The sequence below is a fragment of the Anomaloglossus baeobatrachus genome, chromosome 6 (assembly GCF_048569485.1).
Source record: "Anomaloglossus baeobatrachus isolate aAnoBae1 chromosome 6, aAnoBae1.hap1, whole genome shotgun sequence".
Taxonomy (NCBI): Eukaryota; Metazoa; Chordata; class Amphibia; order Anura; family Aromobatidae; genus Anomaloglossus; species Anomaloglossus baeobatrachus.
In genome coordinates, this window is record NC_134358.1 from 435500130 (window position 1) to 435523102 (window position 22973).

At 40.6% G+C, this 22973-nt stretch overlaps 1 protein-coding gene across 1 annotated transcript in view; it reads right to left on the bottom strand.

The window, feature by feature from the left end:
• Positions 1–19317, bottom strand: part of LOC142243954 (collagen alpha-4(VI) chain-like) — a 261579-nt gene extending 242262 nt beyond the window's left edge. Inside the window, exons 1-5 of the mRNA XM_075316147.1 lie at positions 19187–19317; positions 18923–19011; positions 12283–12891; positions 6191–6778; positions 2440–3036 (exon numbers count right to left, since the gene is read on the bottom strand). Of these exons, the coding sequence (XP_075172262.1) occupies positions 2440–3036; positions 6191–6778; positions 12283–12891; positions 18923–19011; positions 19187–19317 (2014 nt within the window). The remainder of the gene's footprint in view (positions 1–2439; positions 3037–6190; positions 6779–12282; positions 12892–18922; positions 19012–19186) is intronic.
• Between the last annotated feature and the right edge of the window lie 3656 nt (positions 19318–22973).

Below are 22973 nucleotides of genomic sequence, written 5' to 3' on the forward strand. Positions count from 1 at the left end.
TGATTTTTTGGCTCAGTTCAATAAGTAAACCAACCCCTTCTTTGTATCTGTATAAGTCACAACAAAGAAGTGGTCTGGCTTAGCTCATGAACTAAGCCTTCATCTACCCTCCTTCATCTACCCTCCTTCGTCTACCCTCCTTCAAGTATGTTGCTAATACAGAGAGGGGGATCATGCTCACTACCCTTGTGTTGGAATGACAGAAGAGGAAATTCTTGTACCACCTAAATGGCACTGTAAAGATATGGATTCACACCTGAACACTATAGAAAATGCAATTATATAACATTTCATACACAATAGAACATATTATTTTTGTAGAGGACAACCTCTTTCATTTGCTCAAGTGTAGGAGAATCCACTCTACTTACTGGGTGTCACCTCTGCCTACTAGCCCTGCTTGCAGTAAAAGACTAATTAGTGGAAGATTCATTTTCAAGATTCAAAAACTTCTGAAAGAAAGATAAGTTTTTTTGCCAATAGCAACCAAGTATATCACAGCTTTGTTTTTTTCCAGAGCAGTTTAAGAAATAAAAGCTGCATTGTGATTCGTTGCTGTGAGCATCAAACAGATTTTTTTATAACATTTATATAAAGTAGGCCGTAAGATCCAGAATTTAAGTGTTCCCACTAAGTAATGCTGTAAAATAGCTTGGAGCATTGACTTATGAGGCATATATTGCTCTCTCTACTGCTATGTCAGCCCTCCTATTAGGGAAAAAGCAAAGAGGGTTGCACGATGGATTATCTGTAAGGAGTATGTAAGGTATAAGATGCTAGGCTGTCATCTTCTTTCATTTTGACCCGTAGGTAAGGTTTGATAAAACATCATAAAGATTCCATTTTCTTAAAAGGATATATTCTACTACTTATGTTATAAGCTCTCCAATGATCAAATTGCATCTCTGTGTTTTCGATACTAAGTATTTTCAATAGATAGATAGATGAAGCCTAAACACACTATCCTGTCTGGGATGAATTAGATAGAACAGAGTGTCCTGATGGGTTCATGTTGTATATTCAAACCGACAAGAGGTACATGTTCCTGGGACTAGCTCTTCTGCTATGAGTGGATGTTGTCCTAGCAAATTCTCTTGGCTTTGCTTTCGGTTGTATCCGTGCTCCTCTCTGCGCACTCATTCAGCAGCAGTACGCTCATGCAACCTGAGCTGCGTGTCTCTTGAGGGGGCAAAGTGATCAATGGGGTCTTAGGACATGGCACTCAACTGATCTGCTTGCTTTAAGTACAGACTTTCTACTCTATCCGTACTCCGTTGCGTGTGCTCACTCAGGCAGAAGCCATGCACGCTTGTCGTCTGAGCTGCACACCTCTTGGGAGGGTTTTCGAGCAATCGGTGGGATTCTTGACATCGATCTCTCCTTCACCTTCCACATACAATCTCTTGCCCGCACCTGCCGCTTGCACCTCAAGAACATCTCTAGAATCCGCCCCTTTCTCACAATGGAAACGACAAAAACCCTCACCGTGGCCCTGATCCACTCTCACCTTGACTACTGTAACTCTCTATTAATTGGTCTCCCCCTAACTAGACTCTCCCCTCTACAGTCCATCCTTAATGCAGCAGCCAGGGTCACCTATCTGGCTAACCGCTACTCGGATGCCTCTGCTCTTTGTCAGTCATTGCACTGGCTGCCCTTATACCACAGGATCCAATTCAAACTGCTTGCTGTCACCCACAAAGCTCTCCACAGTGCAGCACCCCCTACATCTCCACCCTCCTCCCTGTCCATCATCCCACCCATTCTCTACGCTCTGCAAATAACTTTAGACTAACATCCACACTAATTCGAACCTCCCACTCCTGAATCCAAGACTTCTTCCGAGCTGCATCAAACCTCTGGAACGCTCTACCCCAAGAGGTTAGGACAAATCACAACTTACTCAGCTTCAGATGCTCCCTAAAAACGCATCTTTTTAGGGCGACCTATCACATTCCCTAGCCAAACTAATGTCACCTAATCCCTCTACAACTTCTCAGAACATAACCCCACGTCAAACTCCATGGCACCCAAATGCATCTCAAGGCTCTGGCCAACTGGTCCAGGAAGCCATTATCTATCCCCCATGAGATGGCTGGATTGTCATTGTAAATAAGCACTTGTACCTTGCCCCTCCCCCCATCTCATTGTAGATTGTAAGCTCTCACGAGCAGGGTTGCCATTTTTCCCTTTAAATATTGTATCTTCTATAATTGTTACTTGTTTGTATATGTTTATGTATATGATATGTATATGTATATGAGCCTCCTGAATTGTAAAGCGCTGCGGAATATGTTGGCGCTATAGAAATAAAGATTATTATTATTATTCTCAGGACCCAGACTCAATTGATCTGATTACATTTAAAAAGACACACAATATTTTTTTAAAAAAGGTGTAATAGTTTCATTATTCTTTAAGAAAAATATTATAGCTTACCCGCTGGCACCACTGTCTTCTCAGCAAACTGCAGCATTTCTTGGGTTACAATAATATTGACTACATCTTGTTGGACGTTCCTTAGCCCCTGCAAATTTTTTAATTTAAAAACAAATGGATCAGTTGCAATTTGGACTAATTCTTCCATGTCTGAACTGGGAATGCCAACTGCGATAGTGATGACTCCAGTTCTCTTCAGCTCCTCAGCGTATGAATTCACAATATCTTCAGATTTTGCTGACGTAATGATCACCGCAAACTGAGGGGTGCCTTGGTTAATTCGGCTCCCGGCTTCTTCCACAAAAAAAGTTTTGCTCAAGTAATCCAACGCTTTTCCTGTGTTCAGTGGACCACCTCTAAAAGCAATGATTTTTACATGATCTAATGCTTGCTCTTTGGTGTCGTAAGTGTTCAGTAGGAACTCAGTCTGTGCTGCCCCACTAAACTGGGCAAGGCCAACACGGTATTTATTAATGCCTATATCAAGTTCTTCAATTATCCTTGAAATGAAGAGCTTTATTTGTTGAAAAACACCACTTCCTATACTGGAAGATGAATCCACAAGGAACACAACATCTGCATAGCGCTTTGAGAAAGCTAAAGAAAGTATGAGAAACAAAACTGTATTATAATGGTATAATGAAATAGTATTTACAAACAAATATCTGCAAACTAGGAGACACTGTCAGCCGAAAAGTCTTAGGTTGTGTTGACATGTAGTGTAAATGCTGCATTATTTCTACAGTTTATTTCTTCATATGTTTTCTGAAGGTTTTTGCACAAAAATATGCAATAACGATCTTCTTTGAATATTGCATTTTTGCTACTTTATTTTTTATCTGTATGCACCTTTTACTTGATGCATTTTGGTGCAGGTATCCACCAGGGTTTTTAATGCATTTTTTAAGAACAAAATGGTCATGTAGTAATGGGTCTGTTCCCCAACCTATTAGCTTTAACAAACAGTTTAAACTCAAAATAAGGGAATGACATGGAGACCTTTAAAAAACAGAGAAATACGTAAGGATAAAAACAGTAATGTTATTGAAAATTCAGTATATAAAACACATTTAAAATCAGAGACAACATTACAGAAATAATGAGTGACCAGGAATATGGCACAAAATTATGTATAAAACAAGGAATAAATAAATATACCACAAAAAGGTGTATATTAAATGCTATATCCCAATAATAAAATCAAGAGAACTACAATAGCCCAAACATGATGAAAAAAATCTGTATATTACTAGGAAAAAGCAGCCACTACCAAAAGGTCAATAGAAGTGGAAAAAGTAGTAATTGCTATTCAAATGCTCATATTCCACATAGCCACAAGGTGGCGTTATAGTTCAATGAACAGGGAAGTTCCCAATAGATACAAATGAATACAATGGGCCATATCAGTATAAAAGCAATTGTTACATAAAGTGCAGCATGATAACAAAGAAGTAGTACAATTTACCTGGATGTATGTGCCAGGATTCTGTGTCCCTCCACCCCGACGTACGTTTCGTTGTGACCAGCTACTTCAGGGGGGGCGAAGAAGCTGGACACTGTGAAATGTATGTCGGGGTAAATCTAGGTAAATTGTACCACTTCTTTTTCCTCATGCTGCACTCTATGTAACAATTGCTTTTGTGATTTATACTGAGACGGCACATTGTATTCACTTGCATCTATTGGGAACTTGCCTGTGCATTGAACTATAATGCTACCTTGTGGCTATGTGTAATAGGACCAGTTGAATTGCAATTACTACTTTTTTCAGCTTATATTGACCTTTTGGTAGTGGCTGCTTTTTCCTAGTAATATACAGATTCTTTTTCATCATGCTTGGGCTATTGTAGTTCTCTTGATTTTATTATTATGATATAGCATTTAATATACACCTTTTTGTGGTATATTTATTCCTTGATTTATACATAAGTTTGTGCCATATTCCTGGTCACTTATTATTTCTGTAATTTTCTCTCTGATTTTAAATGTGTTTTATATATTTTCAATGAAATTACTGTTTTTATCCTTATATATCGCTCTATTTTTGAAAGGTCTCTACGTCATTCCCTTATTTTGAGTTTATTCTATTTTTAACAGCATATACCATCAATAAAAAAAATCACATCTCCTTAGAAGAGGAACAAACTGCACCTAAGGCTAGTGCCACACATCCGTGCCTCCGGTACGTGTTTGGCATTTTTTACACGTACCGGCGGCACGGAGACACGTACAGCAATGCTACCCTATGGTAGCAGGCACACACACGTAAAACCACACGGAACGTGTGTCCGTGTGCGTTTGTACGTGTGTGCGTTTTTCAAAGCGCTGACATGTCCGTTTTTTAACCGGCAGCACGGGTGTCACACGGCCCGCACCCGTACCACACGGGTGTAGTGTGGATGCGGTCCCGTGTGACACGCGCCGGAGAAAACACACATGTCAGTGAAAAAAAAACAAAACATTAACTCACCTTCTCCAGCCCTCCTGTCTCTGCCGCTGCTGCCTCTTGCTGCCGACCGCCGCTCATTAATCTCATAGAATATTCACTTCACTGCCTGGCAGCAGCAGCAGCGGGGAGACGGGAGGGCTGGAGACCGAGGATCAGCACCACGGACAGCAGCGCGGACATCAGGAAGGACCAGGTGAGTATAATAATTACCGGTTCTACGTGTGCTATCGCAGATAGCACACGTAGAACACACGTGTCACGCACGTACCAGAGACACGTACTTACCTGCACACAACACGCAGGGAAAATACGTGTCTCTCGGCACGTGCGTGATTTTCACGTGAGTGTGGCAGAAGCCTAAAAAGGAGAAGCTAGGAAAATTAGTAGCAATGGTGTTTTTCCTTCAAATATAACTACCTAATATATTCAGTTCTGTATCTTCAAACAGGTTATTTTTGTCAGGACCCATCAAAAAATAACCCAAACTAACTACTACTAGGGAGACCACCAAAAACAGCTTCATGTGTCCACTGTGAGGTTTGTACAGTATAATAAAGCTTAGCAGGCCTCAGTCATCTGAACTGCTTTGTAGTAAAATTGCCTTTAGTGCCCATAACAACCAATTATAGTGACGTCCTTGTAACAGGAGGCCTACGTACACACAGGCCCAATTACAGAAATGCTGGACAGTTTTGCAGGTTGATTTCTGGACCTTTTCATTCCAGTAAAAAGCAGTATTTATTGTTTGGTGTAGAGGTTATATAACAGGATCTGTGGCTGAAAAATGTTGACAATCAAGTGTTTGTGGTTGTCTGAAGACATCTAAGAGAAGATAATGAAAAGTCGTGGAAGTTGATCTAAAAATGATCCCCCCAGGGGAACGATAGCAAGACAACAGGTACTGGAATTACAAGTGCCATTACCAAGTGCCAGTTGTCTAAGCTCTAAAGAAGGGGGATAATCAGAATTTTGTGGACTATTGCCATTGGCTAGTAAATGTGATTGTAGCCAAATAGCCATTTAGCATCTCCTGTAACAGGTAAGGGCATCATCCTTCAATTATCCCATAGAGACCACACAATGAAAAAGAGTTTTGCTTTTTGAGGCCTACCTTGTATAGGGTTGGATACAGTGTAATAATTTTATAACTTTGGATGAACCAAATCCATACGTAGCCAAATATACAAAAGTAGCCATCTTTTTCTAAATATACAGGAAAAGTAAAAAAGATAATATCCTGTTTTTTCTAATCCATAGATACGGAAATAACTCACATATATCAGACAGTGGATATATTTATACCTTTTATGTTTGTGGTGATACTGGAGCAAATATTATTAAGAAGTCGCCTCATCACGTCTTCAGTAGAATCAAAGTTATCTAAAGAATGGAAGAACTTTCTGCTTGGCTTGTTTGCCACTTCCTTCAGTTCCACAATGTCTTTAATATCAGGTCCAGTGACGTACACTGAAATGCCCCTGGTTTTTAAGTGTCTAGCTGCCTCTTTAATGTCATCAGATGATTGGCTGTAGGCAACCAAAACAAGTATTTGAGCTACATTAGCTGCTGCTCTGCTCCCTGCCGACTCAGTAAAGTAGGTGATGTTGACATCTTGTAGGGCCCTTCCGGTGTAGGTATTGCCACCACTGTAAGGCAAGCTTTGTATCTTCTCTAAAACTTCACTCTTCAGAGAAAATTCATTCAACAAGAAAACTCTGTTTGTCTCGTCATTGTATTGAGCTAGGCCAATGCGGACTTTGTTGATGCCAACATCAAGGTTTGAAACCAAGCCGTAGACGTAATCCTTAACATTTTCAAATGCTCCTTCACTGATTTGACTGGAGGTCTCTACAAGGAACACAATGTCGGCCTGATTTGCATTTCTGCAAACTGAAAAAGAATTGACATGGCAGTAAGTTGCTGATTTACTAATTAAGCATTGTATATACAGTACATAGCAAATTATAGAAATAGCTCAGAAATATTAGGTAGAATAGATACAGAACCAAATCTGTTTTAGGGTTATAACATTTTCCCACTTTGCTTTTAAAATTATAAGTTTTCTGATTTTTTTTATTTCAATATTATGTTTATTACCTAATTTTCATGACACATATCTAGCTATAAAAAATACTTCTATTTAATAGACAAGTACTTTTAGTTACTACAGATGGTTAGAAGTTGAACTGTGAAAAACATTTCTTGCCAGTTAAAACTACAGCTGCTAATATAAATAAGATTAATTCCTGATTAGAGATGAGCAGATTAGGCAAAATTTTGTGTGGATATTTTTGGGAAATTCAATTTACTGAGAAGTAATGCTCCTCGAATTTGATATCCCTTCTTCTGCTCTGAGGTCTCGACAGATCCAAATGTATAAGAAACGTAAGAGGTTAAAAATAAAAAGTGGTCGCCCCTTAGCTGAACCTGCACAGAAGCAAATAAGGAAAAATACCCATTTTGGCGAATGCGGCAATTCCACTCAAATGCATTCTCTCATCTCTACGCCCAATCATCACATGTGAATTATATGCAAACAATCGTCATAGCTGAAAGTAGACATTTGTTAGATTGGATTTTTTTTGTCTGATATTGTCAGTTGAACATTCAAGTGTTTAACATAATGTGGCTGATAATTTGCAACTTTGCACAAGTCTACTTGATTGTCAGATATTTATACTACCATATAATTTATAAAATGGTAATATTTTTATAATACTTTAATCGTTCACCCCTGGGCAATTTTCCATTTTTCATTTTCGTTTTTTCCTCCCCTTCTGAAAGCCATAACTTTTTATTTTTCTCTCAATCTTGTCATATGAGACCTTACTTTTTTGTGGGACAAGTTGCACTTTTGAATGACACCATTTATTTTACTTTATAGTATACTAGAAAACAGGAAAAAAAATCCATATGTGCAGACATTGTGGAAAAAGTGAAATTTCGCAATGTTTTGTTTTTTTTTATTCGCCAACTATATGGTAAAACTGACATATCAGTATGATGCCTCAGGTCAGTACGAGTTTGTAGATACCAAACATGTATAGTTTTACTTATGTAAGTGGTGAAAAAAATTCAAACGTTTGTCCAAAAAAATAATTGCTCTTTTGTCGCCGTTTTCTGAGACCCGTAGTGTTCTCATTTTTCTGGATCTGGAGCTCAGTGATGGCTTACTTTTTTGCGTCTTTCTTAATTATACAATGTTTGTGTAGATGTGATGTTTTGATCGCCTGTTACTGCATTTTAATTTAATGCAACCAAAAAAACTTAGTTTTGGCATTTGGAATTTTTTTCTTGCTACGCCATCAGATTAATTGATTTTATATTTTGATAGATCTGGCATTTCTGAATGCAATGATACCAAATATATGTATTTTTTTGTTTATTTTATTGTTTTATTTTTAATTGGGCAAAAGGAGGGTGATTTGAACTTTTAGGGTTTTTATTTTTTCTTATTTTTTAAACTTCTTTTTTTTTTAAATTATTCATTTTACTAGTCCCTCTAGGGGACTTTATCACTACACATTCCTATCACTTCTACTGATCAGAGCGATGCTTCATCATCGCTCTGATCAGGAGAAATGTAATGTTCCTGTGAGTGTCAGTGCTTTGCCGCCTCTCACAGGTGACTCATGACAGCCTCAGGGGTCATCATCTGACCCTGCTAACACACTGGCACCTGTTAGCTGCACATGTCTGCTAGTCAGGTCAGCAGACATGTGCAGTATCTGGGGGGACACGACAAATGATGTAATAATATGTCATTGGTCATGAAGGGGTCCAAGGAGAAATTTATATAAAAATTTAGTTTGCCTGTATTTTTGGGAATTTTTGCATATTGGGGCACATTTTATCAATACTATGATATTCTTAGTGCAAAGTTACTATAGACAGTCTAACAAATCAGTGGCAATAAATCTAAATGTCTTTATTTCTTCAAAAAGTCATGATTAAGAGCCAGCAGGTTATAATATGCAAGATATAAGCAGATAATGGCTGTTCAGTGACCTGACGCATTTTGAGAGTTTCTTCAAAAGTACCAGATTTATCCAATGGGTTCATGCCATTTCATCAATCTGGCATGTTTTTAGACTGTCTCCTTTAAGTTTACACCACCTGTGCATTTGGATGCAAAGAATGGTATGCTAATCCATGGCCCTTTGCTGTTCTTTACACCCATCTTAATAAAAAGCAAGCTGGCCTTAGCTGTGCCTAATTTAATAACTTGCCTGCTGTGTGTGCACCAAAAAATACATTAGACTTTACTCCAATTCCTGACATAAATTATAGTATATTTGTTGGGCTGCTCAGGGCCCAGTCTCCTGCAGCTATGTTTTACCCATGTTTTGGAAAAGTGCCATGAGCAGCAGGAAAAAAAGAAGTCATAAATTAAATCTGCTCTATAATTTACAAAACTTTCTGGCATAAATTAAAGTAAATTGGTTGGGCTATTCATGACCCTCCTTGTTCCCCTAAATGCCGCCATTCTTTTAAAACAGTAGAGTAAGCAACAGAAAAGAAAAAAATAAGTTGCAAATTATGGTGTAAATATGGCATACATCATAATTTGCAAAAGTTTTATGCTAGAAATCTAGCATATAGGCAACAATTAATTCTCCTCTATATGTCCTTTTACTGCACTCCTCCAGATAGAAAGACGAAACGTGCGTAGGGGTGATCTGTGCAGTCAGACTTATTTTGCCTACAGGTAAATTACTGAATTATTTTGAGGTGTGTGATATTGACTGTTTTTTTATACAGTACATTTTTTTTTTAATATATGCTTATTCCATTCTTTTTAATCTGTACCTGTGGATCTATGTTAAAGTGTATATTGTATATAAGCAGTATTGTACTTTTTGCAGTGTTTGTGTAGGGGATTTTCTGTATATTGTCTTTGGGGTTTATTTGTTTTTATTGATTTAAAAAACAATAAAAAAAAATCCTTTTTTTAATATTGTGTTATTGGGGGCTGATTGTAGGTTGTGATCTGGGTCATGGTGTTTGGCTTTATATATAAGAGTATTCAATCTCTGTGCTAAGAGACTTTCTTGTCTAGAAGCAATACTTTTATTGAAGAATAACTCCTTGCACTGTAAGCCATATGTTTAAGTTAAAAAGGGTTGTTCCCTTTTAGAAAATCCTGGTCCTCAGGTATAGTTTGTCATGAAAAAACAAAGTGCACATTACTCGTCGACCCCACATCCACCACTGCTCCCAGTCTGGTACTGATTGTGGGCGCTGACATTACGTCAACAGCACGGCAGCCCATTAGTGCGCCGCCCCCGCGACAGCCGACGGGCTGCTTGGACCCAGGTCCACAGTGGATCGAGGGGTCTCCGGATCCGAGGTGGCATCGCGCGGCTACCTCGGAAATAAAAAGGGGGATTTGTGGTTTTGGGATAATGTTTGTGACGCCACCCACGGTGTGTGGTAACGTGAGGGACCACCGCTGCCGGTTTGGGGGGAGCCCGGGGATGCTGGTGTGTGGCAGCTCGAGTTGTTAACCCCTCCATGGGCAGGGGGAGTGGTGTCCCGGGGTCCGGTGATGGATGGAGTGGGGGACCCGTCGGGTGCAAGGGGACAATGTGTATTCACACAGTCCAGAATCACTGACGCTGACACGAGGTAAACCAAACTCTTGAGTATCCTGGTTTTCTTGGGCGAGCACGCCGAGTTCGTGTCCTTCTGGTGTTGCAAGTTGACCTGAATACTTGTCCCTTGGCACTGTGTGTCCTACATGTGGATCCCTTATACTTGAAGAGTTTCGGGTCCTGCTCACCTGCGTGGCTAGCAGGGTGAGCTTGCTCTCAGGGTTCACGCTTGGGATTTTCTGGATGATTGTGGGAAGTCCTATCCCCCTCGTTGCGCTAGTACCCCAATTCTGGAGTGGGTGGGGAACGGTTCCTGAAGACTCCGTTCCCGTCGGGTGAATTACTGGGCTGCGTGAAACTACTTCCCAGCCACCGTACCCCGTCATGCCCTGGCCCCTGCCCGGATGTAGCACAAGGCAGCCGGCCTGCTCTCAGTAGCAGCACCGCACTCCTTGTCACTACCCCCTGCAACCGGGTTTCCAGCTCCTTCTGGCCAGGCTAACGTCTGGCACCTGGGACAGGTACAGGAGCCCAGCTCCGCAGCGTGACCTGTCCTGTCACCGCTGCTCACTGCTCAACTGCTACTCTACAACTGCAACTGACTTGTGTGCTCTCTCTTGGAGAGTCAATCCTCAACTCAAATCTCTGCCCTCCCTCTTCCATCCCTCCATCTGGGTGGCCCTATTCCCCTCAGGCTGCCCAATGGGTGTTTGGTGGCTGTGGTGCAGAGTGTTTCTCAGGACCCATAACCAAGGAGGAGTGGGTACCATACAGAAGGGAAGATTGCACGGCACCCTTGTGACGACCTGATAGGCCAGGGCGTCACATTAGTGAGTTCAGTGGCTCTGGGTGGGCCGTTCCATCTACATAGAAAGTGCTGCTAAGCTTACTGATTGACTTCTGCATTCTCAACATTTATGTCTCATTAAAAATCATCTCCATTATCAAGAAGAAGGGGATTTTTAATTATATGGTGTACAGCTTGTTACCTAGGTTACCGACCACCATGCTGTCTCACAGTGGTCAGATAACTAGGTAATGAGCACAAGTAGTTTGCAGACTCTTACAAGTCCAGCGAAGACGGGTGAGCTCTCCTTGGCTTTATTAGTTCCATTCGATATTTAAGGAGGAAGGAAGCCGTGCGAATATACATGACTGCAATTTCTGAAGACAGTGCAATCGATGGGATATGTATGGAGTGAGTCAATTGTGCCTAAGGGGTCGTACTTATCGACTGTGAAATCAGACTCTTCTAGGAAAGGAACATCTTATCAAATTAGTCTTTTGCGAGTGAGGGCAATACGTTTTCTTTGAGGAGACAACATGATAGTTCATTAGGGTCATAAATGATTCTATTGCTGAGTTATGGATCTTAATCATTTGGGGTTGGTTTGGGAGGCCATGTTATAGTTATGAAATCTTAGTATTTCATCATGTTATCAGGAAATGAAGCCATAAATTCAACTTAGACAAAAACTATAAGTAAGAAAAGCATGTCTAATAACTGTTAACAGCCATTCATATATTTTAGGAAGAAAACAAGTAGATAATTCTGTAGTGCACATTTTGGTTGCTCTGTATTATAATTTCATAGATGAGACCGTGTGTTTTTCACTATATCATGAATTTAACATTTTGCTAATCTCAACCAGATGCTACATTTTTAGTAATTTCCTTCCAGATGCTTAAAATCAAAGTGTAGAGACAATTCAAAAAATCATGGCTAAAGCCTTGTCTAGAATTTCAACCCAGAGGCTACAGATTAGGAGTGAAGGAGATGAGAAGATAAAAGGAATGTACCTTGAGCGATGTGACCAATCTGTCTGGTGGCCTCTTCTACTGTGGTGCATAGTACCTGAAGCATATTTTGGGAAATACCCTGTAAAGCTGAAAAGTCCACCACATTATAAACATGCTTCTCATCTGGGTCACTGGCTATTTCATTGAGCTCAGATAGGAGGGCGTTCTTTATACCAATGGCATACAATGTGATTCCCGAATTTTTTACTTTGGTGGCCGGTTCCTTGATGTTGTCTTGGGATTGACCATCAGTTATTACAACCGCAATTTGTGGGATTCCTTCTCTTGCTCTTCCACCAGCCCTTTCTGTGAAGTGATTTTCTAGCATGTACTGAAGACTTGCACCAGTTTTTGTACCTCCACCTTTATACTTTAGATTTTGTACATACTGCAGGACATCCTCCTTATTGTCATAAGAGTTAAGGTAGAATTCTGTACGTGGCTCATCGCTGTACTGGATTAGGCCAATGCGGATGTTGTCTTTACTAACATCAAAACCATTTATCAAAGTGTGTAAAAAATCCTGCATGCTTTGGAAGTTATCAGTACCAATGCTCCAAGATCCATCTACCAGGAAAACTATGTCTGCCACATTTGCTTCTTTGCACACTGAAAAGAAAAAGACATAGAATAGTTAGAAATAGCAAATATTGTAAGTGGTCCCTAAAATAAATATACAACAGTAAACTGACAAGAGTGGTTAACACTATAGTCTCCCCTTAAAGAAATCTGTCAGTAAGATCAATCTCCAAAGCTAAATCCCCTGACACCTTTATGCATTCTATCTGTTGCTGCTTTCTTGAGAAATCAGCATATTCATTCCCATGCAAATAAGGCATTAAGTGCACTGGGAATGACAAAGCCTCGGCGTCCTGAGGTTGTTTCTCCACCCAGCATCAGCCTCTTTGACTTGATTGATAGCTTACTGTCTGATTTTTTTTTTTGCCGAGCTCCTGACATCACACATAGGATTTGTGCACATAGCCATATTTTTGGTCCGACTGATTTCTTGGGAAGGCAGAAACAAATAAAAGGTACAAAAGTGTTAATGGATTCACTTTCAAAGATCTGTATGCCCGTATATGCTCGTCAGGGGATTGATCTTCCTGAGAGATTTCCTTTAAACTATTCACGCCATGCCCATTTTCCATTTTTTCGTTTTCTTTTTTTTCCCCTTTTTTTTGCCTTTTTTTTTCTTCTAAGAGCAAAACTTTTTTATTTTTACATCCCCATAGCTGTATGAGGGCGCTTTTTTTTACAGTACAAGTTGTACATTTGAATGACATCATTCATTTTACCATATAATGTTCTGGAAAATAGAAAAAAAAATTCCAAGTGCAATGAAATTGCAAAAAAGTGCAATTCCACAATTGTTCTTTGGGTTTTTTATTTACCATGTTCACTATATGGTAAAACTGATCTGGCAGTATGCTTCTCCAAGTCAGTATGAGTTCATAGATACCAAACATGTATAGTTTTTTTTTATTTAAGTGGTGGTGAAAAATGTTTTTGGATATTTATAAACAAAAATTTCTGAGACCCATAATGTTTTTATTTTAGGATCTGGAGCTGTGTGATGGCTTATTTTTTGTGCCCTAAGCTGATGTTTTTAGTAATACTATTTAGGGGTAGATATGATATTTTCACTGCCACTTATTGCATTTTATTATAATGTTGCAGTGGCGAAAAAAATGTAATTCTGGAGTTTTTAAATTTTTTTGTTACTCTGTTTATCGATTGAATTAATTTATTTTATGTTTACATAAATTGGACATTTTTGATTGCATTGATACTAGATATGTGGGTTTTGGGGTTTTTTTTTCATTGTTTTATTTTCAATGGGGTTTATTTGAATTTTCATTTTTTTTTATTTTTTTCATATTTTTAAAAACGTTTTTTTACTTTTTACCCTTACGGGATGTGACGTTGCAATCACCTGATCGCTTGTGCCATACCAAGCAAGTGTATCAGCACTGCTCTGTATATCAGAATTCACAATCTCTTATGAACGTCGACTCGCAGCGGGATCGTGATGACAGATACAGGGGTCAGCAGCTGACCCCTGGCCGTCATGATAACCCATCAGTGCCCCGCGATCACATTAATGCCGCTAAGAGCGGGGAATTACACGATCCCCTGTTAGCATGTGTTAAATTCTGCTGTCAGCTACTGACCATGGGATTTAACAGCCATGGGGGATCTCCAATCCCCCTGTGGCTTTTGGAGGCACATGATTTGATATTCTTTTCCCAAATTTTTTTCCCAAAATGAACTCTACCAGTAACGTAGATTAGATTATAAAGAATAATGTAAGAACAATTAGAAGGTTTCTCTGGTGATGTTTCTTTATACAGAGCAATCATTTACCAATGCTCTTGTTTTACACCTGTGATCATGAAGACCATAAATGATGGAGAGTTACATATTTTGGAAAATGCTTCAGGCCAGTAAAAACCTTTGCACTCTATAGAAGAAAAAAGTCTATATATAGTAGAGAAAACAGAGTTTATATGGAATGATAGATGTTCCGACTTAGGTTTCTTCTTAAAGCAAATATACAACTTCCTTCAGAGTTGACTTGCCTTCATGAAGTGTTCTGCATGGTATGTTCTGAACCATAGAGCCATCTGGAAGTATTCATTAATGGAAACTTAAAAATATCACATCAGGATCTGTGCAATTATCTATGCAAGTCTCCATTATCGTGAAACTTTACAACTCACAACTTGGTTAAAAGTAGTATTTATATCTTACACTAATTGTAAGGCCGGGACTAAATATGCTTTCCGTGACTGGATGTTTTCACTTATAAAAGACTGATAGATGCATTAAATAGTTTCCATACTGAAAACAATAACCACAAGTGCCTTGTTTTGTGAGGTAGGAGTAGAAAGACTGCTTAATTGTCAATAGGAACCTCTTTTATACCTCTGATAAACAAAATCGGAGTCTATGGGGTGTAGGAGGCTGAGAAACTAAGATCAATATCACACAGGATGATCACTGAGATCCGCTTCTTCACCAATGTGGTTGTCTACAAATCCCCCAGAAACTACAGTGCACTATTATGTTAGTGATAAACAAAAATCCTGCCAAAACTGAATTATTTTTTACTGACCTTAATTATTGTAAAAACAAAATAAGTAAAGCCTCATGTACAATTCTGGTCACCGATATATAAGAAGGACATAGCTGAACTGGAGAGGGTGCAGAGCAGAGCGACCAAGATTATTAGAGGAATGGGTGGGCTGCAATACCAAGACAGGTTATTAAACTTGGGGTTATTTAGTTTGGAAAAACGAAGGCTTAGGGGGGATCTAATCACAATGTATAAATATATGAGGGGACAGTACAGAGACCCTTCCAAAGATCTCTTTACACCTAGGCCTGCGACTGGAACACGGGGGCATCCGCTACGTCTTGAGGAAAGAAGGTTTAATCATAATCACAGACGAGGATTCTTTACTGTACGAGCAGTGAGACTATGGAACTCTCTGCCGCATGATGTTGTAATGAGTGATTCACTACTAACATTTAAGCAGAGCCTGGATGCCTTTCTTGAAAAATTTAATATTACCAGTTATGTATATTAGATTTTATGACAGGGTATTGATCCAGGGAACTAGTCTGATTGCCGGATGTGGAGTCAGGAAGGAAATTTTTTCCCCATTGGAACTTGTTTGCCACATTGGGGTTTTTTTTTTTGCCTTCCTCTGGATCAACATGTTAGGCTACGGGTTGAACTAGATGGACTTAGAGTCTCCCTTCAACCTTAAAAACTATGATACTATGATACTATGTACAGTCCAGAACCATATGGTGGTATGGTCTATTGGGCATTTTAACAAGGAGATATAATCTCTCAGAAGCAATGTGGGATGCTACCACTAGAGAGTGCAGGAACTCAGGGAGGATGTAATGCTCCTGAGTGCAGTTTAACGCAAGCCCACTAGAGGTCACTATCACCAGTGCGGGGATGTAATAGAGTGGTCGGTAAGCCAAAGGTCGGTGCCTTGATGTCATGTCTGAACAGAGGATTAAGCGAAGCTGGGGTCAGGTGAGAACAGAGGGTCGGAAAGCAAGGAGGTCACGTCGAGAGCCAGAGGAAGCATAGCCGAAGTCTGTGTACACACAGGGGTCAGAAGCCGAGCAGACAAATAAGTATAGAGGAGGGAGTGGAGAGGGGAGAGCAGGTAAGGAGACAGGGAGACAGGGAAGACAGAAAAGACTGGATGAATGAAGGTCAGGGGAAGGAGTACTGGGTTTCAGGACAAGATCAGGACAAACTCACGGGAACCATGAAGCGCACACTGCAAAGCAAGAACTATTACTGGCGGCGTTCCGAGAGAAACAACTGCAAGATAAACCCGCGTGACCCCCGGAAAAAGGCAGAACAGAATAGGCTCCTCCCAAATGACCTAATCCCCAAGGGATACCGACAGCAGGAAAACAAACACAAACACTGGCTCTGCAGGAGCAGAGCTATGAGTGAGTCATGATACTGCTTCTAGATAAAAATAGTTCTGTAACATAACATCCTAAAGAATACCACAAATAATTATATGTAGAAATGGGAGTACTGTGCAGTTAAATAGGAGTTACAGATGGACCCACAGACTGCAAAGGGTGCTATACTATTGTTCCATACTATTCAGGGGTTATATGAAGTAATAATCCCGTATAAATAAAAAGGCCAAACTCATCTGTTACCCACCATTCGTGGCGGGACGGTAGCTACAAAATATCACCTATTTGATAGGCAATAATGACTTGGTTTCCAAAATGGTGCTCTTTATGTTATATAAGTGTAAACCTGGAGGCACTAAATATTAGTCTGTTTCTTCTTTCTAATGGAACCACTAAATATAAAGTATAGACTTGAGCAGCTACATGAAAATGATAGTGCTTCCCTTAATTGTGCCCACCAGGTCTTTTTTCAACCTATGTAACTAGCTGCTTGCAGCTTCATCGGTTGCCAGTTGTACACATTGTGCAGAGCCAGAACACTCCAGCTCTGGACACTGTGGCTGTGTTGTGACCGTCCTCATGGGATGTTACTCATCTCCTATTACAGTGAATGAAAGCTAGGTGTCACAAGTGTGTCACATCCACAGGTTTCCTCTGAAAGATTTGGGATCAGGAGGTCTCAATGTTTAATTAATCGTAGGTCCTCTGTGGAGTCCATTTAAATGTTATCTTGTATTGGAGTGGATTTACTTTTATTTCATACTGAAGCAGTTATTTCTGGCTGACAAAACTCATAGCCTTAATCACAGTTGCAGCATCTTATCATCACTTCCTTCCCTTATATTTTCCCACTCCTCACTTCACCTCATGCTGGTTATAGATCTTGTATACTGACTACTTTGAAGGAGCTTGTCTCTGGAGAGGCTGATGTGTTCATTTTAGTTGCAGCTGGGAAGTTTCCTGCTAGAGAAACTCAGGAGTTCTATTTTTTGTGTTGTTCCCCACTCATTTGTCTTACCTTGTGCTGTTTTATTGTAGTAGCGAGACTATTGCCTCACTGATCTACACACACACACACATTTGTCATGACGAGTGCAGGGCCAGCAATGGCCTAGACACGTGACTGTACACAGGGTGAAGGACCCGTCTAGGGACATTAGGGAGTGCAAGGATTAGACTCAGGTGAGTATTAGAACCCCAGTGAGTGGTGAGTGGTGACCCCACTTCCCTCTCCCTATCACCAGGGCATTCCTTGACATCTTCCCTGGTTTTCCCTTTATGTTGCGCTGCTCGCCAGTGTAGCACCCATGGCGCAAGGAGTTAACTTTACTCGTTGCCGGGCCGGTGATGTCGGATCTGGGATGTCACAGGTGGCCCTTTCCCGGCTTCATGACCCCGAAGTGTACAATAAAGGGGGGTGATATGGTGGGTGGATGGGAGGGTTGTCTCGTGACGCCACCTGTGGTACGCGGCCAGGCATTAGCCCCGCAGCAGAATATGTTGATTCTATAAAAAATATTATTGTTATTATTGATTATAACACTATAAAATATGGCATTCACTTGAAGATTTATTTTTATTTTTTTTTAACTCAAAGAGTATGCAATAACATCAGTATATGTTATTTCTCAGCAATACCTTAAAACTTAGCAATTAATTATTACTATTAAAAAGCCATAATAGAAACACAAGCAATTCATAGAAAACAAACAATTGCTCAAATAGAGCTATCAGGCAGATTGGCTATGTTCACTCTACCTCAGAATGTGTGAATCCTATCTAATGGTCACTCAGAGTAGGGTAGCAGGACTATGGTAGAAACAAATGCTTCACATGCGCTAAACGGGAAAAATCTCACCCGATACTGAGATATCTCCGAGTGCTCCAAGCATATTCCTGTGTCCTAACGAATGAGGGGGGCTTATTTTTCAAGCCATACAATACCCTCCCTGCAGACAATCCAGGGAATGAGGCTCCCACAAACGCTACCAACGTGTTTCGTCAAATACTCATCAGGGGAGCAGGGATTAATATTTATAAGGACACTGGCAGATTCAAGCACTCTGTGTCTAGGTATTTTTTTATGTATTGTATGTGTTTTTATCATGGCTTCTTTAGGTATTAATTCACTTGAAGATCCTTCTAATAATAAAATAATATTCTACACTCTCACCAGTTTTCTGAGAATGTGTTCCATGAAATGATTGTCGTAAAAGGAGAAACAATAAGAAGGTTTTCCAGGCTTCCATTTTGCTAAAATATCTGAAAGATAAAAAGAAAAAGTAATTCCATATGATCCTGACCTTGTATGTACATTTCTAAACACATTATAAATCAATGAAAACGTAGATTCTCATTAAAGCCATAAGGCCACATACACACATTGAGTAGTTGGGGAGTGTTTTTTACCTCAGTGTTAGTGATGAGCAAGCACTACTTATTAAGAGAAGTTGGACGCTTGGATGGTCGTGACTTGAGCACCCAAGCATAATGGAAGTTAATGGAGGACTCGAACATTTTTCTGTGAGATTTCCTGGAAAAATTTTTGAGTCTGCTGTTGACTTCCATTATAATCAGATACTCAAGTCACGGCCATCAAAGCGTCTAACTTCTCTTAAAGACCCATGGTAGTGCTCGCTCATCACTACTTATATGTAAGCCAAAACCAGGAATGGGTAAGAAATACAGAAGTGGTGCCCCTGTTTCTATCAAACTTTTCATCTGATAGTTCCACTCCTGGTTTTGGGTACAAATATTGAGGTTAAAAAACTACCAAATACTCAGTGTGTGCTTGTGGCCTAAGAGGTGACACAATGAGTTCCTCCAGCCCTGCACTATCGTTTGCAGGGAAGGAGAGCTTTACAGTAATTTGATGAAGCACACAATAATTTCTTTGTGTTGAATTCATACAGTATCCATCAGACAAAAGCTTCAAATGTTGTATGAATATTTGTATATTTATGTTAATATGTCAGATATATAGTTTGAAGAGTAGAGATGTTAGTGACGATTAGAGGATGCTAACGCTGAGTAGAATCATTGATTCCATACACATGGATGTGATTGCAGTAATCTTTATTAATCTCTACTATTCAACTCCATATGCAGAAGTGCATCTTCTACTTGCAGACAATCCTGCAGCAGCTGATTCTTTACGAGCTTATGATGAGCCCCACGGGGTCTTGGGAATACTCGTGAATCTGTCTTTAGTGACCCTGAACGAATAACCGCATAGTGTGATCCAGGCAGTAAGAAACCGGCTTGAAGCCAAGAAGTACTAATGTGGTCAGGTAACACTTTCACATCCACTCCACCATCCACTTATTCTCCCATGTCTGTAGCATACCGGAGCGAGCGCAGGACTGAGCCCCTCACCCATGACTACCGCCCCTGGCCACATTACAAATGTATGTTTAAATAATCTAATATATCCCTCAGCCAAGTTCAAATTTTTCAAGAAGTGCTCCTAATTTTTCTACAGACTCTACAATGTCTAATGATTTATAACCGAATGAAGCACATTTCTCCTTGCTCTTGACTCGCCCACCCCAGGGCTATGGGACACCCGGTGCCGGGCCAGACTAGCCGGTGGCAGTCAGTGGTGGCTGGGCCCGGCTCCGTGGCCCTGGTGGGTGTCAGTAGAATATGTGGCTTGCTTATTAATGGTTGTGTTCGTGACGCCACCTGTGGTCTGCGGCTATTAAGCCGCCGCTGCTGTGTGAGGCCTCCGGGGTGATGTTATGGCAGCAATGGTGGTACTGCTCCCCACAGGTGGAGCGGAGCCCCGGGGACACTGTTAGTGCTCGTGGAAGTCTATGAGGTTGTGTGGCTAACACGGTGCAGGACCGACAGGCGATGAAAGAACCAGGCATAAACAACAGTCTCTTTACCTTTTCCTCTTTACTTTGGAAACAGTCCAGTCCTGGGAGACTGTTACAGGTGGTGATGGGGATCCGGTCGGCCTGGAAGTACTTGGGGTGATCTCTCTGGCCAGCTGAGTATGAGAGAGGGGAGCCAGCACGATCTGAAAATGGCATGCATCATATAAAAAGTGCAAATTCACAGATTTATTCCAACTGTACTGTAATATAATTTTTTTTTTTATTATAGTACAGTTGGAATAAATTTGTGAATTTTCACTTTTTATATGATGCATGCCAATTTCAGATCGTGCTGGTTCCCTTTTTTTCTCTGTTTTGACCGTAGTTATGCTACTAATCTGGTGTCTGACCAACACCATACCATGCACGCCTGATTTTGGTTTGCAATATATTCCTCCTGTTGGTAGCTGTTCAGACTCAGTTACCTCACCCCTTTCCACAGGCAATGCTAATTAAGCACCATTCTTGGATCTGGTCCGCCTTTATCAATGGTTGCTGTTTGACACTGGGAGGATCAGTTCTGATATAGTCCTGGGATGTGTAGGGCTTGCTCCACATGCTGGGACCTGGGCTGGTCTCTATCCACAAGTGCCTTTTTTGCAACATGGAAGCGGCTATATACAGGTTGCAGGTATGTGTGCTCCATTATGGTTCTGCTTTTAACTTTATCTAGGAGGCCGCATGGCACATGAAATACAGAATGTAGAGTAGGACCCCCCTATTGAGATTTGCCGTGACGTTGGCAGGGGTGGCTCAAAAAATTGATCAATTATTTGCTAAAAATCTCATTTTTTTATTATAGTACAGTTGGAATAAATTTGTGAATTTTCACTTTTTATATGATGCATGCCAATTTCAGATCGTGCTGGTTCCCTTTTTTTCTCTGTTTTGACCGTAGTTATGCTACTAATCTGGTGTCTGACCAACACCATACCATGCACGCCTGATTTTGGTTTGCAATATATTCCTCCTGTTGGTAGCTGTTCAGACTCAGTTACCTCACCCCTTTCCACAGGCAATGCTAATTAAGCACCATTCTTGGATCTGGTCCGCCTTTATCAATGGTTGCTGTTTGACACTGGGAGGATCAGTTCTGATATAGTCCTGGGATGTGTAGGGCTTGCTCCACATGCTGGGACCTGGGCTGGTCTCTATCCACAAGTGCCTTTTTTGCAACATGGAAGCGGCTATATACAGGTTGCAGGTATGTGTGCTCCATTATGGTTCTGCTTTTAACTTTATCTAGGAGGCCGCATGGCACATGAAATACAGAATGTAGAGTAGGACCCCCCTATTGAGATTTGCCGTGACGTTGGCAGGGGTGGCTCAAAAAATTGATCAATTATTTGCTAAAAATCTCATTTTTTTATTATAGTACAGTTGGAATAAATTTGTGAATTTTCACTTTTTATATGATGCATGCCAATTTCAGATCGTGCTGGTTCCCTTTTTTTCTCTGTTTTGACCGTAGTTATGCTACTAATCTGGTGTCTGACCAACACCATACCATGCACGCCTGATTTTGGTTTGCAATATATTCCTCCTGTTGGTAGCTGTTCAGACTCAGTTACCTCACCCCTTTCCACAGGCAATGCTAATTAAGCACCATTCTTGGATCTGGTCCGCCTTTATCAATGGTTGCTGTTTGACACTGGGAGGATCAGTTCTGATATAGTCCTGGGATGTGTAGGGCTTGCTCCACATGCTGGGACCTGGGCTGGTCTCTATCCACAAGTGCCTTTTTTGCAACATGGAAGCGGCTATATACAGGTTGCAGGTATGTGTGCTCCATTATGGTTCTGCTTTTAACTTTATCTAGGAGGCCGCATGGCACATGAAATACAGAATGTAGAGTAGGACCCCCCTATTGAGATTTGCCGTGACGTTGGCAGGGGTGGCTCAAAAAATTGATCAATTATTTGCTAAAAATCTCATTTTTTTATTATAGTACAGTTGGAATAAATTTGTGAATTTTCACTTTTTATATGATGCATGCCAATTTCAGATCGTGCTGGTTCCCTTTTTTTCTCTGTTTTGACCGTAGTTATGCTACTAATCTGGTGTCTGACCAACACCATACCATGCACGCCTGATTTTGGTTTGCAATATATTCCTCCTGTTGGTAGCTGTTCAGACTCAGTTACCTCACCCCTTTCCACAGGCAATGCTAATTAAGCACCATTCTTGGATCTGGTCCGCCTTTATCAATGGTTGCTGTTTCACACTGGGAGGATCAGTTCTGATATAGTCCTGGGATGTGTAGGGCTTGCTCCACATGCTGGGACCTGGGCTGGTCTCTATCCACAAGTGCCTTTTTTGCAACATGGAAGCGGCTATATACAG